This window comes from Trichosurus vulpecula, chromosome 3 (genome assembly GCF_011100635.1).
Source record: "Trichosurus vulpecula isolate mTriVul1 chromosome 3, mTriVul1.pri, whole genome shotgun sequence".
Classification (NCBI taxonomy): domain Eukaryota; kingdom Metazoa; phylum Chordata; class Mammalia; order Diprotodontia; family Phalangeridae; genus Trichosurus; species Trichosurus vulpecula.
The window spans coordinates 28,033,002-28,050,519 of record NC_050575.1 but is presented as its reverse complement, the minus strand read 5'-3'; the positions used below and the strand labels follow the sequence as shown (position 1 = coordinate 28,050,519).

The window sequence follows — 17,518 nt, the reverse complement described above, 5'->3', positions numbered from 1 at the left end:
CTCCTCCCCAAATCTTCTTGGAATTCAGCGCTGAGCTGTGCCGCTGGCCAAGCAGAGGACCGCCTGAGACTGGTTTTCTAGCAGCTCCCAGCCAGCAGTCCCACCCCGGACATTCCCTAGGGGGCAGTTTTGCACAGTCCAACAGTTATGGGCTTAATCACCAACAATGCTCTTGAGGGAATCTGCAGGGGGGAGGGCAGGAAGCTGGTCGCTTCTCCTGTTTTACAGAAGGCACTGCAAACTTCGACCAACCCATCCTGCACGTCCCTTCGAGGCTCAGCTTGGATACGGCCTCCTCTATGAAGCCTTCCCTGACAACTCAAGCCAATGCGGATTGCTCCCCTTCCTGCCTGCCCAAAGCTCTTACCGTCTGTCCCAGAGGCCTGATCCCTTGTTTATATTCAAATCAGCATTGAGACAATACTAAGTAGCTATTTTAGGTCTCATCTTCCTAGGGAATGGGTGCTTCTCCTCCGTCTTCTCTAAATTGGAAGCTCCCTGTGATCAAGGACTAACTTTACTCCTTCCCATTTTCTCCACAGCAGAGTCAAGCATAGGCCTGAACACAGAGAAGCCGTTCAATAAACGTCTTTATTATTAATAATAATAATAATAAATAAACTTTCCTTCCAATTTGAGAACCCTGATACCCAATCTTGCCTATCTCCCACCTCCCCATCCCTCACAGCCTATTTGTACATTTGCAACTGACTGAAATATACTGATCTCCCAAGGGTGAAGGGCAATCGGTACAATCCAGCCCAAATCTCGGACTGGGCGGGAGGAGGTTCTCTCTCTCCTGCTGCTGCTTTGTCTAAGGGCTGTGAAAACCTGGGGAAGGGCAACCCAGCTACCTCCAGTCCCAGGAAGGGGCTCCTACCTCGATAAAGATCCTTTTCAATAAGTCTCATCTGAAGGTGGAATATTTGTTCCTGAAGTTTGCAGATGGAGTGTTTCATTTTCTCTCGCCTTGTCACCATGTAGCACAGATTTCTAACCTGAGGAGACACAAGAAAGATTTCCCACCTTACAGAGTGACTATGAGAACTACCCCCTCCTTTCTGTTCCCTGGGCAGGGAGTGAACGTTGCCTCTAAGGGCCTCCCAGGCATCCACAGCCCTTCTCTTCTTCCTGGCCTCCAGCTATCCACCCCATGCTCGTAGGCATGATGACAAAAGCCAGTATGGGGTGAGATGGCTGGGGTTGTATTTCAGCTCTGCCACTTCTTACCCGTGTGACTCTGGGCATGACATTTAACCTCTCTGAGCTTAGTTTCCCCACCTGGGAAAATAAAAAGGTAAGACTAAAATGACATCTGTGATGGCTTCTACCTCCACACCTAAAATCCTATGAATAAGCTAATTCCCTGCCAAGAAGCCAGCTGTCTGGGCTTCTGGCTCTGCTCTGATTCCACCCTGTGGAATGATGGGTGACTTTCTGGGTCTCAGGCTCTTCATCTGCAAAGTGGGGCTCCAGGAAGGAGAAGCGTGTATTTTATTCTACCTTATGGGCTGTGATGAAACACCTTTACAGCGACGCAGAAATGGGAACTGTGAGCACTGTCGTAATAATTGTCACAATGACCATCGCATCAGAGAGGGACACTGGACAGAGAGTCTGATTTAGCCAGTGAGACCCGGGTTCAAGTCCAGCCTTTCATATCCAGACTGTGTGGCCCTGGGCCAATCGCCCAACCTTGCAGCACCCCAGGTTACACTGCAAGCCGCAGGCAGTTGTAGATCCGCTCTCATAGTGGGGATTTTCTCATCAGAAGTCCCCTATATCAAGTGCCCTCCAATTAAAAGAAAAAAAGTGCGAAAGATTAGCCTTTTCTGTCTTTCACATCATTCTCTTAGCTGTGGAACTGAGCTAAGGCATACTCCTTAGGTAAGAAGTATCTTCTCAGGTGAAGATTGGCGTGCTTTGCTTTGAGGCTGCCAAGTTCTGAGAGTAAATACTGTCCCCGCAACACCCCAAATCTCTCCTCTTCTATCCATGGTGGGAGACCCAAGAGGAAGCAAACACCCCCTGTGTCTCAGCTACTGGCTTTCTAGCAACATTAAGCCCCTTCCCCACCGTTAAGAACTCCATCCGACACCAGCAGCTATGAAGAACTAAGATGACCTAGCCTGGCCCCAAATCAATTTAAGCAGCTGTTCACCAATTCATTAGTTGGCTGTCTGTCCAGTATATGGCCCCTTCCACAGTGTCCTTATTCTGGATTCTCCTCCAGAGGTAATGCCCTCTACATCTCTGCCTTATTCCCAGACAGTAGGAACCCCTTTCCTGTCCTTGCCTGGCCCCCACAAGGGCCTATCCCAACCCCAGTTCAGAAGTGTATTCTCTTTGTCTTTCTCCTAACCCACACTCTTCACTCCTGTCTGGGTTCTCCTCAGGCCCTACTGCAGCAGACGGGGCTTTGATTCTGTTCCTGCCTTAACTTGAGGGGCAGGGACAAGGGATGGGTTACTGACCACCAAGGCTTCGTTTGTGCCCATGCCAGCATGTGTTCATCTCCTCTACTTGATGTCTTTCTAGACGTTCCATCAAGAATTCTCACAACTCCACTTTGGGTCTGAATTTGAATTAAGAAACAAATGCCTTATGGCAGGGGTGGGCAACAGTGAAAGGGTCTCACTTGAGGACCTACAGAACCACATGTGGCCTTGAGGCGGGCACGTTCCCCACCTATCTTCCTTCTACCTCCCTACCTTCATCCTTCAAACTTGAAAACCTTAACCAGCTCCTAAATTTGGGGACTGGTTCTGAGATCCCAATGTATCTATAAAGCCCTGCTCTTAAGGTTCCTGCTCTTAGCTGTTAACATTCATGTTTCTATTTGTATTGACATCTAAAGGTCAGGAGCAGGGTCTGGCAGAAAAAGGCAAGGGGGATTGGGGAGGTCAAACACAAAATGCTGATATTTGCTATATGAACCCTGCTCAGGAGGGCCAAGGTTTGGGGTTATAGCCCACAGGCTTCTAACACATCCTGCTGCCCCCACAGTCACATTTGCAAACAGGGACTAGAAATTCCCTTGACTGGAGGCCCTCCAGAGATGCTTTAAGTGCCAACCGCAACTGCTGAGCTGAGTTAAGTCTGCATGAATGGGAGAAGTCGCTACCCAGGGCCTCCATTCACAAAATCCTAGATTCTCAGAGCTAGACAGGGCCACCCTGTCCATCTTCCTGCCCGGTGCAGGAACTCCCTCTCCAGCAGCCCTGACCAGGGGCACACAGCCTCACCTTGAACACCTTCAGCACCTCACGAGGCAGCCCATTTCACTTCTGGGCAGCTTGGATTGTTATGAAATTCATCCTTCTGTTGAGCTGAAAACAGCTGCTCAGCAACTTTTAATCACTGGCCTCAGCGCTGTCTGCTGAAGCCAAGCAGAACCCGCCTCTTCCCTCTTCCACACGATAGCTCTTAAGGGAAATGTGGGAAACTCAGTGGTGGGGCCTGGCCCAGAAGCCTGCATCTCTAACCAGTGGTCCACCCTGGCACCTGGCTATGGTAGAGGGAACACACTGAATAAAGAATCACAACCTTTGTCACTCTGCCTGGCTCTTGTGGTACTGCCTGGCCTCCAGCCTAGGCAGTTCCCTCAAGACAAGATTCCTGAATAGCAGCTCCCACTAGGCTTCAGGAGAGACTTCCAGGCTAAGCAGAATGTCCTCATCAGGATGGGGATACTTATGGCAGTTGTCTGAGTTCTTCCGACGTTCAAATCATAAGCTTTACTGTATAGGGTAGTGAGTCTAGTACTAGGAAGAGACCTGCCTTCTCTGCTGGGAAGACAGTTAACAACAACTACCTCTTATCATTACACCTCAGTCAAGTCAACCACGGCAGAGACCAAGCACATATCTCGGCTTCCACAGGCCCAAGATGCAGGAGGGAGAAATTATGACCTGGGGTCCGGTCCCTTTCAATCCAATCCAATCCAATGAATCCCACAGCCACCTTATGATTACAAGTCACGAGTTCAACTGTCCCATCAGGATAGGGTCAGGAATGCTGGTGCAGAATCCTAAGCTCTTTGGTTGATTTACGTCCACCACCAAAAACCGAGCTGAATCTTCCATCCATCCAACCTCAGCTCCCACCCCATCTACTTCAGCACACCCCCTCTGTTCCAGCCAAGGCAGTCTTGTTCCTTTCCCCTAGCATTTACCAGGTTTATAGGATCATAAATTTAGAGCTGGAAGGAACCTTAGAGGTTGAGTCTAAACCCGGATTTTACAGATGAAGAAACTCGGGTCCAGAGAGGTTGACTTGTTAAAGTCAAACAACTGTTAAGTACGCAGGACTGGATTTGCCAAGGGTCACACAGCTAGTAGGCATCTGTGGCAGGTCTGCTACATATACTATGCCATGATGTGTCTGTACTCAGGCTGGTGCTCCTACCTGGAAACCTTTCTTTCCCCCATCAGCTTATCCAAACCTCTGTCCTGCTTCTTCAGTATCCAGCTGGCTTCCCGTCTCCTCCAGGAAGCTTTCTCCGACAGCTCTTCTTTACAATTATCTCTCCTTGTTCTGAACACAGAGGGCACTTAGCACCACCTATGCCCCTCAGTCTGGTGCCTAGCACACAATGCCTGGTATCATTCTTGGTTTTCTCTGTGGGATCTTATCTCTCTAAGCAAACTGTGAGATTCCTGAAAACAAAAGCCTGCTCATGGGATCACAAAAGCTCCTGCCTACCCCTTCTCTGCCAAGGTGCATCGCAGACCTGGGTATGGACATAGTCCCTAGGAAATATATGTCTGACTGACTGGTGATGAAGGGAAACCCTTGGCGAAAAGCTTTGGTTTATTTTCCTTCCTGTCTAGCAGTGAGATTTTACGTCTTAGGTTAATACAGCATGAACATGTTAAGCCTGAAAATGGTGGGAGGAAGAAAGGAGGCAGACACCTGGGTACAGAAGGCCACAGGGGTCGGTTACTATCTATAGTTATGTGTCTCCACCCCTGCATACACTTTTACAGTTTGTAAATCTTTTTTAAATGTCTTTCCATGTTACTAAAGCTTTGGCATTTACAGTGTAAAAAATAATCACTAACCATTATTACAGTAAATTCCTCTTGTAAAAAGATGTCTTTAATACAATTTTTGTTTGCCATATAAAACTAAACAAAATCCTGGGGGGTGAGGAGGGAATTGATAAATAATAGGTAAGAGAGCTACTGCCAGGAAATTATTTAAAGAGTGTGGATCATTCTGGGAATGGTCAGGCCCCTAGGTGAGTAAGAGCAAAGTGGAGTACACGGAGTGTATGGGGAATGGGTGTTGAATACAGAATGAAGGAAGATACCTAAGTGGAGATCTTTTGATGCTGATTCTGTGTTCAGAGTGTTGGGAGAAGGGTGGCCGAGTGAAGGTCCTGGGGGCTGCTTCTAGGTTGGATGGGTAGGGAGGAGGTTCTAGGCAGGGGCAGGTGTCTCCTGTTTGGAGTGTACAGGCCCAGGGTCCCATGGCCATGAAGCAAGGTCAGCTTTCCAGGAGCTGGGATGACCAAGTCCTAGCAGATGCACATGTCTGATTGGCACAGTTCTTAGTCCTAGTATTTTCCACACGGTAAAATGGACAGCTCAGGGAGAAAGAAGCCAATAGACCTGGATACTGGATGTGAGTATGACTAGGGGGAAAAGCGTGTGTGTGTGTGTGTGTGTGTGTGTGTGTGTGTGTGTGTGTGTGTGTGTGTGTGTATGTGTGTGTGTGTGTGTGTGTGTGAAGATCACAGTCAAGCAGAACCTCTGGACCCTTCCCAAGCTCCAGGGATGGGATGATGTGCAAACTTCCTCCAGCGGGGTTTTGCTTAGTGCAGGTTCTCAGCAAGGGGCTCTTGATCCAAAGCTGCTCCCAGGTCTTTCTAGCTCCTCCATAAACCATCTGTTGCTGAGTTCTTGGAATAACACTCCAGCTGCTCCTTGGTCCTAGGAAGTCGCTGATTAAACAGAGCTCTGTGGGAGCAGAGCTTGCCGCACACGCGCGCGCGCGCACACACACACACACACACACACACACACACACACACAGACACAGACACACAGAGTCCCTGATAAAAGTCCTTGCCTGGAAAGACGACACAGTTGCTCAGTTACACCAGAGATTTGTCACGGGCTGGCTTTAAGGGACACATTTTTTTTTTGTCTGCCATGAATAAGCAACTCTATGAGGAGAGAAGGCAAGGCCTTATTTTCAGAGCTGTTACTCTTTGGGGCCAAGTCCTATTTCAGTATATTTTTTAGGAGAGTGAATAATCTGAGCTAACCATAAGATGGGACTTAATAAGGTGGGATTTAATAGAGGCTGACATGGGAGTGTTTCCCCAGATCCCTGCCCTTCCGGCAAACCCTATCTGCAAGGAGGCTCAAGCCCAGAATGCTGGCCATGAATGGGAGGAAGGGGGCAAAGATAAAGGAATAAACATGCTGGGTTCAAAGAGGAGACCTCCCTTCCAGAGCATGCTGACATCTGACTGAACATGCCCTCCTCCAGCACCCTCCCCGCACCCCACAATCACCTTTTCTGCCTAATCCTCTCCCAGCCTGCCTGCGTGCCAATCACAGACACTTCAGCAAACCCGTTTCTGTTAGCCTTCAAACAGCATTTGGGCTGTAATCTCCCAGGAGCCTTTGTGGGCTTAACAGTGACATAGCAAGCTCCATTTTTTCCCCTGCTGCCTCAGTAGCCAAAGTAGCCCTGCCTATCACTCTCCTCTCCATTCCCCCAGCACCAGACTGCTCCTGCCTTAGGGGCCAGGACACAACAACAGCTGGAGCGATTCCAGGTTTGTTCTTCCATCATCAAGGAATGAATGGGTATGGATGTCTCCATGGATGAGTTTCCTAAATGTGTGATGTAAATAACCAATAAACATTATCACTGTGGGAATGATTAAGAAGCACAGTCAAGAGGGAACGGGAAGGAGCCAGAGAACGAGATGGATGATGCTCATTCTGAGTTATGGATTGGAGGCTGAGGATCCCAAGTGGCAGCAGGGCTAACTCATGCCAGTCACTGATGAAGTCACCAAAGTTTGCATTTGGCCTAATCCCGCTCCCTCTATTCTCTCCCATGGGGCTCTGTCTGCCGGTATTGTCAAGGATGGAAAAGGCCCCTGGATGGAGGAGTCAGGAGACCTGGGTTTTCTAACGATGACCCTGCTGTTAAATCACTGAGTGACTGTGGGCATGTTCTCTCATTCCCTTGGGCCTCGGTTTCCCCATCTGTAAAATGCAGGGTTGGATTAGATAATCATTAAGGTCCCTTCCAACTTTGATATCTATGTTTGAGCCGATATAAGCTTAAGCAATGACCTCTCCCTGGGCAATCTGCATTTTTATAAGCCATAGATAATAGTGGGGGGAGGCTCTTAAAACCTGAAAAGCCTTTAAATCCTGGTCATCACTGGTATCTCTGTCCTAACCCTATTTGGCCCCAAGACTCTGACCTGGATGGACCCTCTTCTCTTTTCTCTATAACATCTCTCTGGGCACTCTCATCAGCTCCAACAGCTACCGAAAGAATTTTCCCAAAGTACAAGTCTTTCAGTGTTACTGTTCAAGCATCTTCAATGGTTCCCCACTGCCTCCAGGATAAAAACAAACTTCGTAGCTTGACCTTCAAAGATTTTCACAATTTGTCTCCAGTCTAACAACTTCCCAGATATTTCACGATTAACTCCTCCTTACACACTCCACATCAGAACTAAAATGGACTACTTGGTGGCTCCCAAACTTGGCACTGCATCTCCTATCCTCATGCTTTTGGATGGGCTGTTCCACATCCTAGGATGTACTCAGTCTGCTCTTCACCTCAACCTCGGGTAAATACTCTCAGCTTCTCTCAAGGCTTGATTCAGTTGCCACCTTTTTTGGGAAGCCTTTCCTAATCAGCCGCACTGCTAGTGCTATCTTGTTCTCTAAATTATCTCATATTTGTATGTTTGCTTAAGTGATGCATCCTCTTTTCCCCCAACAGAATTTGTGGGGGAAGGTCTTTCTGCTTTGCATGTGACAGACACTCAATAAAACATGTAAACTGTATTGTATTGAGTAAATTTTAGTAGTATCATTTAGGCAATGGAATAGATTTTCGTGTTGAGGTGGGAGATAAATGTAAGGATATTTTTATAAGTGGCCTCAATCTCAGGGCCCTGTGGATGCCCTGGACCACCAAAGCAAAGAAATGACAGGCACCATGTTTGAGAAAGTAGCATCATTCTGACCAGGGATGCCTATACCATGTACCAAGGGCTATGACTCTAAAACATCCAGAATCTTCACAGTTTTGCTTTAAGGTGTCACTATCAACGCTCCCCCCTTTGCCAAAAATTAGTTTCCTTTTGCATGATGGGAGCAAAGCAAGCTTCCTGTATGAAATGCACAATTCTTCCTTAAATACCTTTTGTCACCTGTCTCTTTCAGTCTTATATTTGTAAACTTCTAAGTTTATAGAATTATTTTAGAAGCAGCGAAGTCATGGAGTATCTCATGACAATGTGTGGGGCAAGACAGTAGACATTTTTAGCAGAATGATGTTGTTGGCTTTTTTTTGGGGGGGGGGGCATGGTCTGGACCTGTGATTTCCTGATGTGGAAAGTCTTTCCACTGGGCAGATCCTCATGCAAAAGCATGACAGAGGCTTAGAGAGTTGCCTGCGGTGCAGAAGTAAAGAGATTTGGCCAGGGTCACACAGCCAGTATGGGTCAGAGGGTGGATATGAACCTAGACCTTCCTGATTCCAAGACTGGCCTCCTATCCAGTAGGCCTCCTACAGAAAGTTTACTGATACAGAAAGAAGGCACCAACACTCCTCCTCCAGGTGACTCTGTGGTTCTGGGGCAGAAACAAGAACCAAAAGGGTCTCTCTAGCCAGAGTGGTGCCTGAAGCCGAAGGAAGGGTGGTAAAGGAGGAACCATCCTTTGAGAGTTGGGTGGGCTCTCACAGGGAAATCTTTCCTCTAAAGTCTTGGATTAAGATGGGATGGGGAGGGGAGCAGAGGAAGGAGTGATTATCGGACTGACCCAGACTAGCGCCCCTTGGCCAACAGGACTCACCCATTGTCTGGGTAGCATGGGTCTTTTGGGCATGAGACTACGATCATTTCCCAAGAACATGGAAATGATTAGATGTCCAAAAATCCAGTCAGATGTTTGCTAGCTGGACTCTAAGACAGTAATTCCTGGACCTAGACCTTAGGTGAACAAGGGATGGAGATACAGTTGGGCACAATTTAACACGTGAGCAGAACATTTCGGGGAGAACAGAAGTGGCTGATGGGCCAAGGTATATTTGGTAAGCGGCTGTGGAGGGTGAAATCCTTCAAAAAGTTTTCTTGCGGGGCAGCTAAATGGAGCAGTAGACAGAGCAATGGCCCCAAAGTCAGGAGGACCTGAGTTCAAATCTGGCCTCAGATACTAGTTGTGTGACCCTGGGCAACTTAACCCTGACTGCATCAAAAAAAAAAAAAAAAAAAGTCTTCTTGGATAGGTGTCTGTTTAGCATGGGCTTTTTCTAGATCCTCCCTCACTCTTATTTACTTCAACACTTGAAGACCTGTGATTTTTGTCTGTGTGGGGACCTCCCTCCCAAAGCAGACGGTAACCTTTCTACTACTGAATGGACTGTCTGTGGGAGCAGCTGTTGGGCCTGTCTAGGTAATGAACCTCTCTGGAAGCTCCTTAGACAACAGGCCTACTCAGTCACTAGGCTGTACTCGAAGTCTGTTCTGTCTGGTAGATCCTCCCAGAATGCCCGCCACTGGCACAGTCCTTCTCTCTCCTGTCCTCCCTTCCCACATGATGAGAAACCAGGGTCCAACGTTAGCTGAGGTCCCCCTAAGGCCTTCACACATCTCCCTAAAAATAGAGGTTTGATTGATGTAGGTATAATGCAGATTCCTTGCTTTAAACGAATAAGAATATATAACGATGCTGTTTTACCCAAGATAAACTTAGGTGGTGATTATTTTCCACAAAAATTCACCACAACATTTCTTCAAATGGGAGTTCCTTTAGTACCTTTAAGAGGGGACCCAATTTATAAAAATGTACTTTACAAGGAACGCATTTACTCTCGGTCTTATTTCCCATTGCATACATTCCCCCACATATATTTAGTACTACAGCCAAACTGAACAACTTCCTGCCCCCCACACATACCCTATGCCTTTCCACTATGGCACCTTGGCCAGAACATTCCTTCTACTGGAATGCGTCTCCTGCTTTGTTCCACTCAAATCTAAGTGATCCTTCAGGGCCAAGCATAAGCATTCCCTCTTCTGGGAAGCCTTCTTTGATTCTCCCATCTAACAATCTTTGAACCTTCACAGAATTATTATCCATCCCCCTCTGTGGCCTATCATATCCTGCTTTGCATCACAATCACGTGTAAACTGTCTTGGCCCCAATACTGGAATGTGAGCTCCCCAAGAGTAGGAACCAGGTTTTTTTAATGCTCATCTTCTCCATAACCAAATCCAGCATCCAGGCCCTGTCCAGATCAAGTTATAGTCTCCTTCTCTACTTATTCAACATAATTCTTCCCATCCCTTCCTCAGCTTCTTCATGACGGATCACGCCAGTGACTGAGTGTCCGCTGGCGAGGCTGTAGTCAATGCAAGGCCCAGGATGACAACTGGAAAGCAGGAGGAAGGAGAGAAGAAACGCAGTGGTGGCAAGTGGTGCTGTGGGGGTCAGGCCAGAGGATGAAGGGTGACAACAACCCTGGGAACCGCCGGCCTCATCTGGGGCCAGTCTGTGTTTTGGCTACACTGTTTAAAATAGCAATGCTGCTGCTGATGGTAGTAACTTCTTTGGAAAGTGCCTTTAGAGATAGTATTTTATTTCCCTTTCACAAAGTTCTCTTGTGGCAGACAGGCAAGGCAAGGCAGGTGGGATTATCCCCACTTTACAGATGAAGAAAAGGGAGGAAAGAAGAGTCAGAGCTGGAAGGAGCCTCCAGAGTCACCCGGGTCAATGCATTCATTCTACAGATGAGAACTCTGAGGAACGGTGGGCAGAGTCCTGGAGTCAGAAGATCAGGGTTCCTGGGAAAATCATGTTTTCTCCTTATGCTTTACTTTCTATTTGTGAAGAACAGTCTTATAAATCTTAAATTGTTAAGAGAAATTAGAGTTATTTTTATTGAGCAAGGATGCAAGTTAGTAATTCACAGAGCTGGGGATTTGAATCTAGACCATCCAGTGCAAAATCTGGTACTCCTGGAATACTGGAGAACTCAGAGCCACTCTTGCTTCCTTCACCTGTGTCTCATATGAAGAGGGGGCCTTCCTGCTTACCAAGGCCCACCCTCCACCTGCATAAACAGGCCCATTCCTTCCCATCTCCCCCAACATATTGTCCCCTCTTGTCATCCCCAACCTAGTAATTCTTTTCAATCTCTCCTTATCTACCGGCTCCTTCCCTACTCCCTATAAACATGTTCATGTCTCCCCCATACTCAAAAAACCACCATTTGATCCTTCCCTCCCTGCTAACTCTTGGTTCTACGTCTCTTCTGCCCTTTGTGGACAAATTTATTCAAAAAGCAACTGCAAGGGGTACCTCCACTTTCTCGGCTGTCCCTCATCTTCTTAACCCCTTATAGTCTGGCTTCTGATCTCATCATTCCACTGAAACTGCTCTCTCCAAAGTCGCTCATGATCCCTTAGCTGCCAAATCCAACGGCCTGTTCTCCTTCCTCGTTCTCCTTGACCTCTCTGCACCCTTTGACACTACTGGTCACCCTCCTCTCCAGGACGTTTTCCCGGACTTCATGATCTTGAGAAACTTATCATTCTGCAAGATGAAATCCACTCTGAAATTCTCACTTTCTCAGATGATCTGCCACCCTTGGCTGCTGGGCTTCATGGTGGCACCAAGTTGGGTAATGATGCCCCCCACCCCACAACCCCTCTTTTTGGCTTCTTTTCAGGTGTGGTCTTCCCCCATTAAATTGTGAGCGCCTTCCCAGCAGGGATTGTCTTAAGTCTCTCTGGTATCTCCAAGGCTTAGCACAGTTGCTGGCACATAGTAGGTGCTTAGTAAATGTTTACTGACTGATTCTCTGACTCTGACACTCTCTTCTCTCTAGGATTCTAGGTCACCATTCTCTCCTGTTCCTCTTCCTATCTATTTGACCACTGTTTCTCCATCTGCTTTGCCCTTCCTCATCCAGGCCATGCTTTCTAACCATAGGTGTCCCACAGGGTTCTGTCCTGGGCCCTCTTCTCTCACTACTTTGCCCAGTGATCTCATCAGCTCCCATGGCTTTTACCATCTCTTACGCAGATGATTCTTAAATTTACTTATCTTGTGCTAACTCTCTGCTGACCTCCAACCTCACATCTCTAACTGCCTTTTTAGACACTTCAAACTGGATGTTCAACAGACTTCTTAAAACTCAACATGTCCAAAGCTGAACTCACTGTGTTTCCCTCTTAAACCTCACCCTATCCTTCCCTCTTACTGTTAAGGGCAGCACCATCCTCCCAGTCCCTCATGCTCCCAATCTAGGTGTCAGTCACCCTTGTCTGCTCACCTCCCATATCCAATGTGCTGCCAAAGCCTGCAGATTTCACCTTTGCAACATCTCGCCAACATGTCCCTGCTCTCCTCTGACGCTGCCGCCAGTCTAATGCAGGCTTCATCACCCTCGCCGAGACTCCAGCAACAGCCTGCTGCTGGGTTTGCGTGCCTCAACTTTCTCCCCATTCCAATCCACCCTCCCTTCAGTCTGATCACGTCGCTTCCCCCTCCCCCAGACACTCAAACTCCAGTGACTCTTCGTTGCCTCCTGGATCAAACATAAAATTCTCTTTGGGCATTCAGAATCCTTCTTAATCTAGCCCCCTCCTACCTTTCTAGTGTCTTACATGTACTCTCAGATTAAGTGGCACTCACCTCCTCGCGGCTCCTCAAATAAGACACTTCATCTCTCTGCTCTGGGAATATCGCCTGGCTCTCTCCCATGCCTGGAATGCCCTCCCTGAACTTCCCTTATAATTCACGTGCCTTCCTTTTTAAAATTATTTCTCTTTTTCCCCCATATATGGTTTGCACACATTCTTTGCCTATTGTTTCATTAATTAGGATTGTGAGCCCCTTAAGGGCAAGGACTTTTGTTTCTTTTTGTGCTTAGCTCAGTGACTGGCACATAGTAGGTGCTTAACAAATAAATGATAAATTTATTGTCTTAAAGGTTAAGGGACTGGCCCAAGATTATATAGTGAGTTGGGAGAAGAGTAGGGACTAAAATCCAAATCTCAACCCGCAGTACAAGGCTCATTCCATACAACCAAGAAGAGAGGCTTCCATTCAAGCAAGAGGAAGCCCGGGGGAGGGGGGCGGTTGCCTGGGGAGTAACTGTGTGTCTTTGGCATTCTGTGCTCTTGGATGGGGAGATGGCTCTTGGAGCACTTCCCAGAGGCAATGAATGAAATGGGTGATTTGGGGCTGGTACCTACACATCCCCTGAGCAGAGAGCCACTTTGGGTTACATTAAACAGGCAATCATTTTTCCTCTGGCTGAGATCTAACATTAGACAGTTTGAAATGGATATTCAGCTCTGCTATTCCTAGAAAGCAGCATTGTGGAGAGCCCACACTCACTGCATCACAATGTCAGGGGGAGAAGAGCCTTTGGAGAACAGCTTGACCTCCTTCATTCTCTTCCTTTCACAGGAGGTAAATGATGTTCGGCAAGAGGAAGGGACTTTGCCCAAGGCTAGCTAGTGACGTAGCTGGGAATGCTGCTTTCTTAACTCACAATTTGGAATTCGTTCCCTCTGATGCCCTGTCCCTACCCGATAGGCCAAGAGGGCTGCAGGGAGAAAGGGGTGGAGGAGTTTTCTGGCATGGAAGCTCTTCTGGCAACCACAAGAGTCAGGGCCTATCCTGGGGTAGGATGGCCACACCAGTGCCCCCACCTAGTCAAAATATCCCATAATGGAATTCTTCCTTTTTCAACAGATCCTTGTTTTCTCCTATTCCTTTTTTTCCCTTCCATTTCTTTTTTCTCTCTCTCTTGCCCTCCCCTCCCATCTCTCCTCCCTTTTCCCCCACCATTTCCTCTTCCTTTCTTTCTCCTACCCTTCCCTCTTCCCTATCTCATCAGCCCTCCCCAACTTTCTCCTCCCATCCACCTTCCCTTCTTTCTTCTCCCTTCCCCACTTTCTGCCATTTCTTCCCTTCTTGTCTCTTTTCATTGTCTTTCCCTTCTCATCCGCCTCCTCTCTCTTCCTATCTCCCCTCTCCCCTCCTTCTTCCCTTTTCTTCTGCTCCCCTCCTCTCCTTTCTCATGTCTTCTCTTTCCCTCCCCCATTTCCCCCCTCTCCTCTGTCCACATGTTTCTCTTATCTTTTCCTTCTCATTTTCCCACAGTTTCTAACTTCAGAAGACAGGGGGTGGAGGCCTTTTGTAGGGATGGGGGAAGTACTATATACACTCTTCCGGGGCAGTCAAGCTTACTGCTCGCTCCCCCGTCCCCTTAGCCAGAGTCTGCGCCATGTTCACTTCCACATGTCCGATATCTTCTAATCTGAGCGCTCTCCAGTCACAGTAACTGAGTCCAGTCAGGGCATGGAACAGGTGCTTCGATAAATGGGAATGATTTCACGGTTCCTATCAGTTTAGCCCCGGACTCCCGGCACTAGAATCCAGCTGCCACAATTTTGAAACTCAAGCGGTCCGTCCCCCCCTACACATTCTCTGACTTGATATACCAGGCGGCCACGCTGGGATGATGTCATGGTTTCTGGCGGCAAAGTCGGAGGCTCCTCACGCCGCTGCGGCTGAATCCAAACGCTAAGAACCTGGGGCCAATTTTGTTTCCTGGCCAGGACCTTGGCTTGGGAGGCAGAACGGGGTTTCTATCCCGACTCTGCCACAAATTAACTAGGCGATACTGGATGAGTCATTCCATTCTCTACGTTTTTACTTCCCCATCTATAATATGGGGAAATAAATACAAACCCTCGTCCTGCCTCCCAAAGCAGCTGAGGTCAAAGCGCTCTGAAAAGTCGAATGTTCCACACGGACATGAACAGATATCCCTGTAAGCTCCTGGTCCAAGCTGGGGTCCACAGAGATACTGCTTCTTATTTTCTCTTACACTTACTTAACCTGAGGTTTAACAAGCTTAGTTCCTCTACTTCGAATGGCATAAACTCTTCAGGTTTGGAGGATAAGAATAATATTAGCTAGCATTTATATATATCGCTTTAAGGTCTGCAAAGCATTTTTACAAATATGATCTCCTTGGGTCCGCATTACAACTTTGGGAGGTGGGTACTATTATTATATTCACATTATCCAATGATCGAGTAAACTAAGGCAGACAAGTTAAGTGACTTGCCCAGGGTCACACTGCTAGTAAGTGTCTGAGGCTGGATTTGAACTCAGGTCTTCCTGCCTCCGCGTCCAGTGGTCTATTCACTACACCACTCTCCCAAACCCCATGCAGGGCCCCAGGATGGGAGGCCGGACTAGATGACGAGTCGGGTGCCTTCCAGCCCTGACATGTGAGAATTCTACCGCTTCTTAGAAGCATTTGCTGTTTATACAATTTACTTGGTACTTTCCGTCTCCGAGCCTCTCCCTTTCCTAATCCTCAAAGTGACAGGTTTGGATCAGAAAATCTCTAAGGCTCCTTTTACCTTCAAACACCATAATCTTCTACGTACAAAGAGCTCTGTTTCCAGGAACGGAGCACAGCTTTTGCCCTGAGAATGGAAGTCCCCAAGGACCATCTGTCAGGAGCCGTCTCTGGGACGAGCGGCAACCCTTCCTCTGCCCTCCCTCGTAGGGCTGAGGCGGACGGTGGTCCTAGAGAGGAGCTGGGGCTGGGGTGGGGCCGGGCCAGGGTAGGGGTGCCACGTGTACTCACTCGCTCCAGGTCCTGCCGAAGATGCGTGAACAGCTTGAGCCGCCGGTATAGGATGTCCTGTTCTTGCTGGGCTAAATTGTCCACCTCATCGGTTTTGGGGGTCAAGAGGGGCTTGTTGCAGTTAGATTTCCTCTTGAGCTTCCAGTACTGGTAGACAAAATCCACAAGGGTCTCGGAAAGGTCCAAGTTCTCCGCCACCTCTTCAGGCTTCACGAGCTCGTAGAAGGCCTCTTCCAGCTGCTGCAGCTTCTGTTTCCTCAAGGTCACCTTTTCCAAGTCCAAGGCAGGCTGGCTGGGCTCGGACACCGAACCAGCCTCTCCCCTTACTCCGCGGGCCTCCTCGGGGGGCTTAGGAGCCCCGCTGCTGTGCTCTAGGCAGAAAGACTTGAATTTCACTTCATCATTGTCGGCTAATATAGTCCTCATTTCCAGGTTGTGGTCAAAGGCGCATGTGACGTGGAATGCAGTGATACAGGATGGCATGGAACACTGCCAGGAGAGAAAAGGACATGTTGGATTCCACCCAAAGCACAGAACATGGTCTGGAGATTCGAGGACACACCCACACCCACACACCCCAGGGGAAGGACCAAACCCTTTACCAGGCTGGGCCTACCCCAGAGAGATTAAGTACTTAGGTGCTCACCTGATGGCCACATACACTTTTGCAGGGGGCACCTGGGCTGGTCTAAGGCCCTAGAGGCCCAACCTGATGACCTGACACTCTGAGAACTGATCTTACTTGAAAGAACCCAACAGCTCTGTCCCGGTGCGTGGCAGGAGCTGCTTTACAACTCCTGCACTTACACATACATCTCATCTCCTCCAGGAAGGCGGAAGTCTTCAATTAATGGCAGATCACATGGCTCTTTCGTTTACATGAAATCTTGAGCCACACAGGTTAAGACTTGGTCGGGTTCAGTCTCATAATATTCTCAGTTCCATAGAATTTGCAGGATACTATATTAATAAAAAGATTCCTGCCTTCCCCCCTCCAAAAAATAACATTTGAAGGGAACTTCAAGGCCCATTTGTCCACTCACTCATTTTAGAGATGAGGAAACAACCCCTGTGGGGGTGAGGTGACTTATATAGGTCAATAAGTAGTAAATTACAGAACTGAGATTTGAACCCAAGTCCTTGGACTCCCAATGAGCGAGATCTGGGTGGGTGCTGTAATTACCAAACTGAGTCCTATTTTCCCAAGCAGACTGGGAGCTCCCCAAGGGCAAGACATCTTCCAATCATGAATCCCGGCACATGGACGGGCACACAGGAGGAAGTCAATGTAGACACGCTGAGTGACCTAAATAAGACCCGTTTTGGCCAGCAGTAGATGGTGATGCCAAGGCTTCTTCTCCCCTCTGGCTCCTGAAGGAAGCTTCCCTAGCAGCATTTTCAAGTTCACTCCCAAGTTTGTCAGGGAAACCTCCAATTAAGATTATCAAGCTATTAACAAGCATTTATCAAATATTTACTATGTGCTATTCCCAGCAAAGTGCTGAGAATACAGTGTGGGAATGCAAATGAAACAGTCCTTGCTTTCAAGAAACTTAAATTCTATAGGGGAAGACAACGTACACAAGCACAAAGAGAACAAATATAAAATAAATACCAGACGCTT

General features: G+C 47.9%; 1 protein-coding gene across 2 annotated transcripts in view; it reads right to left on the bottom strand.

Annotated features, from left to right (window-relative positions):
• JADE2 (jade family PHD finger 2) overlaps window positions 1-17,518 on the bottom strand; it is a 180,228-nt gene that overhangs the window by 17,685 nt on the left and 145,025 nt on the right. For both annotated transcript variants that reach the window (XM_036750294.1, XM_036750295.1), the window contains exons 9-10: window positions 15,895-16,383; window positions 881-998 (exon numbers count right to left, since the gene is read on the bottom strand). In XM_036750294.1, coding sequence (XP_036606189.1) covers window positions 881-998; window positions 15,895-16,383 — 607 coding nt within the window. The remainder of the gene's footprint in view (window positions 1-880; window positions 999-15,894; window positions 16,384-17,518) is intronic.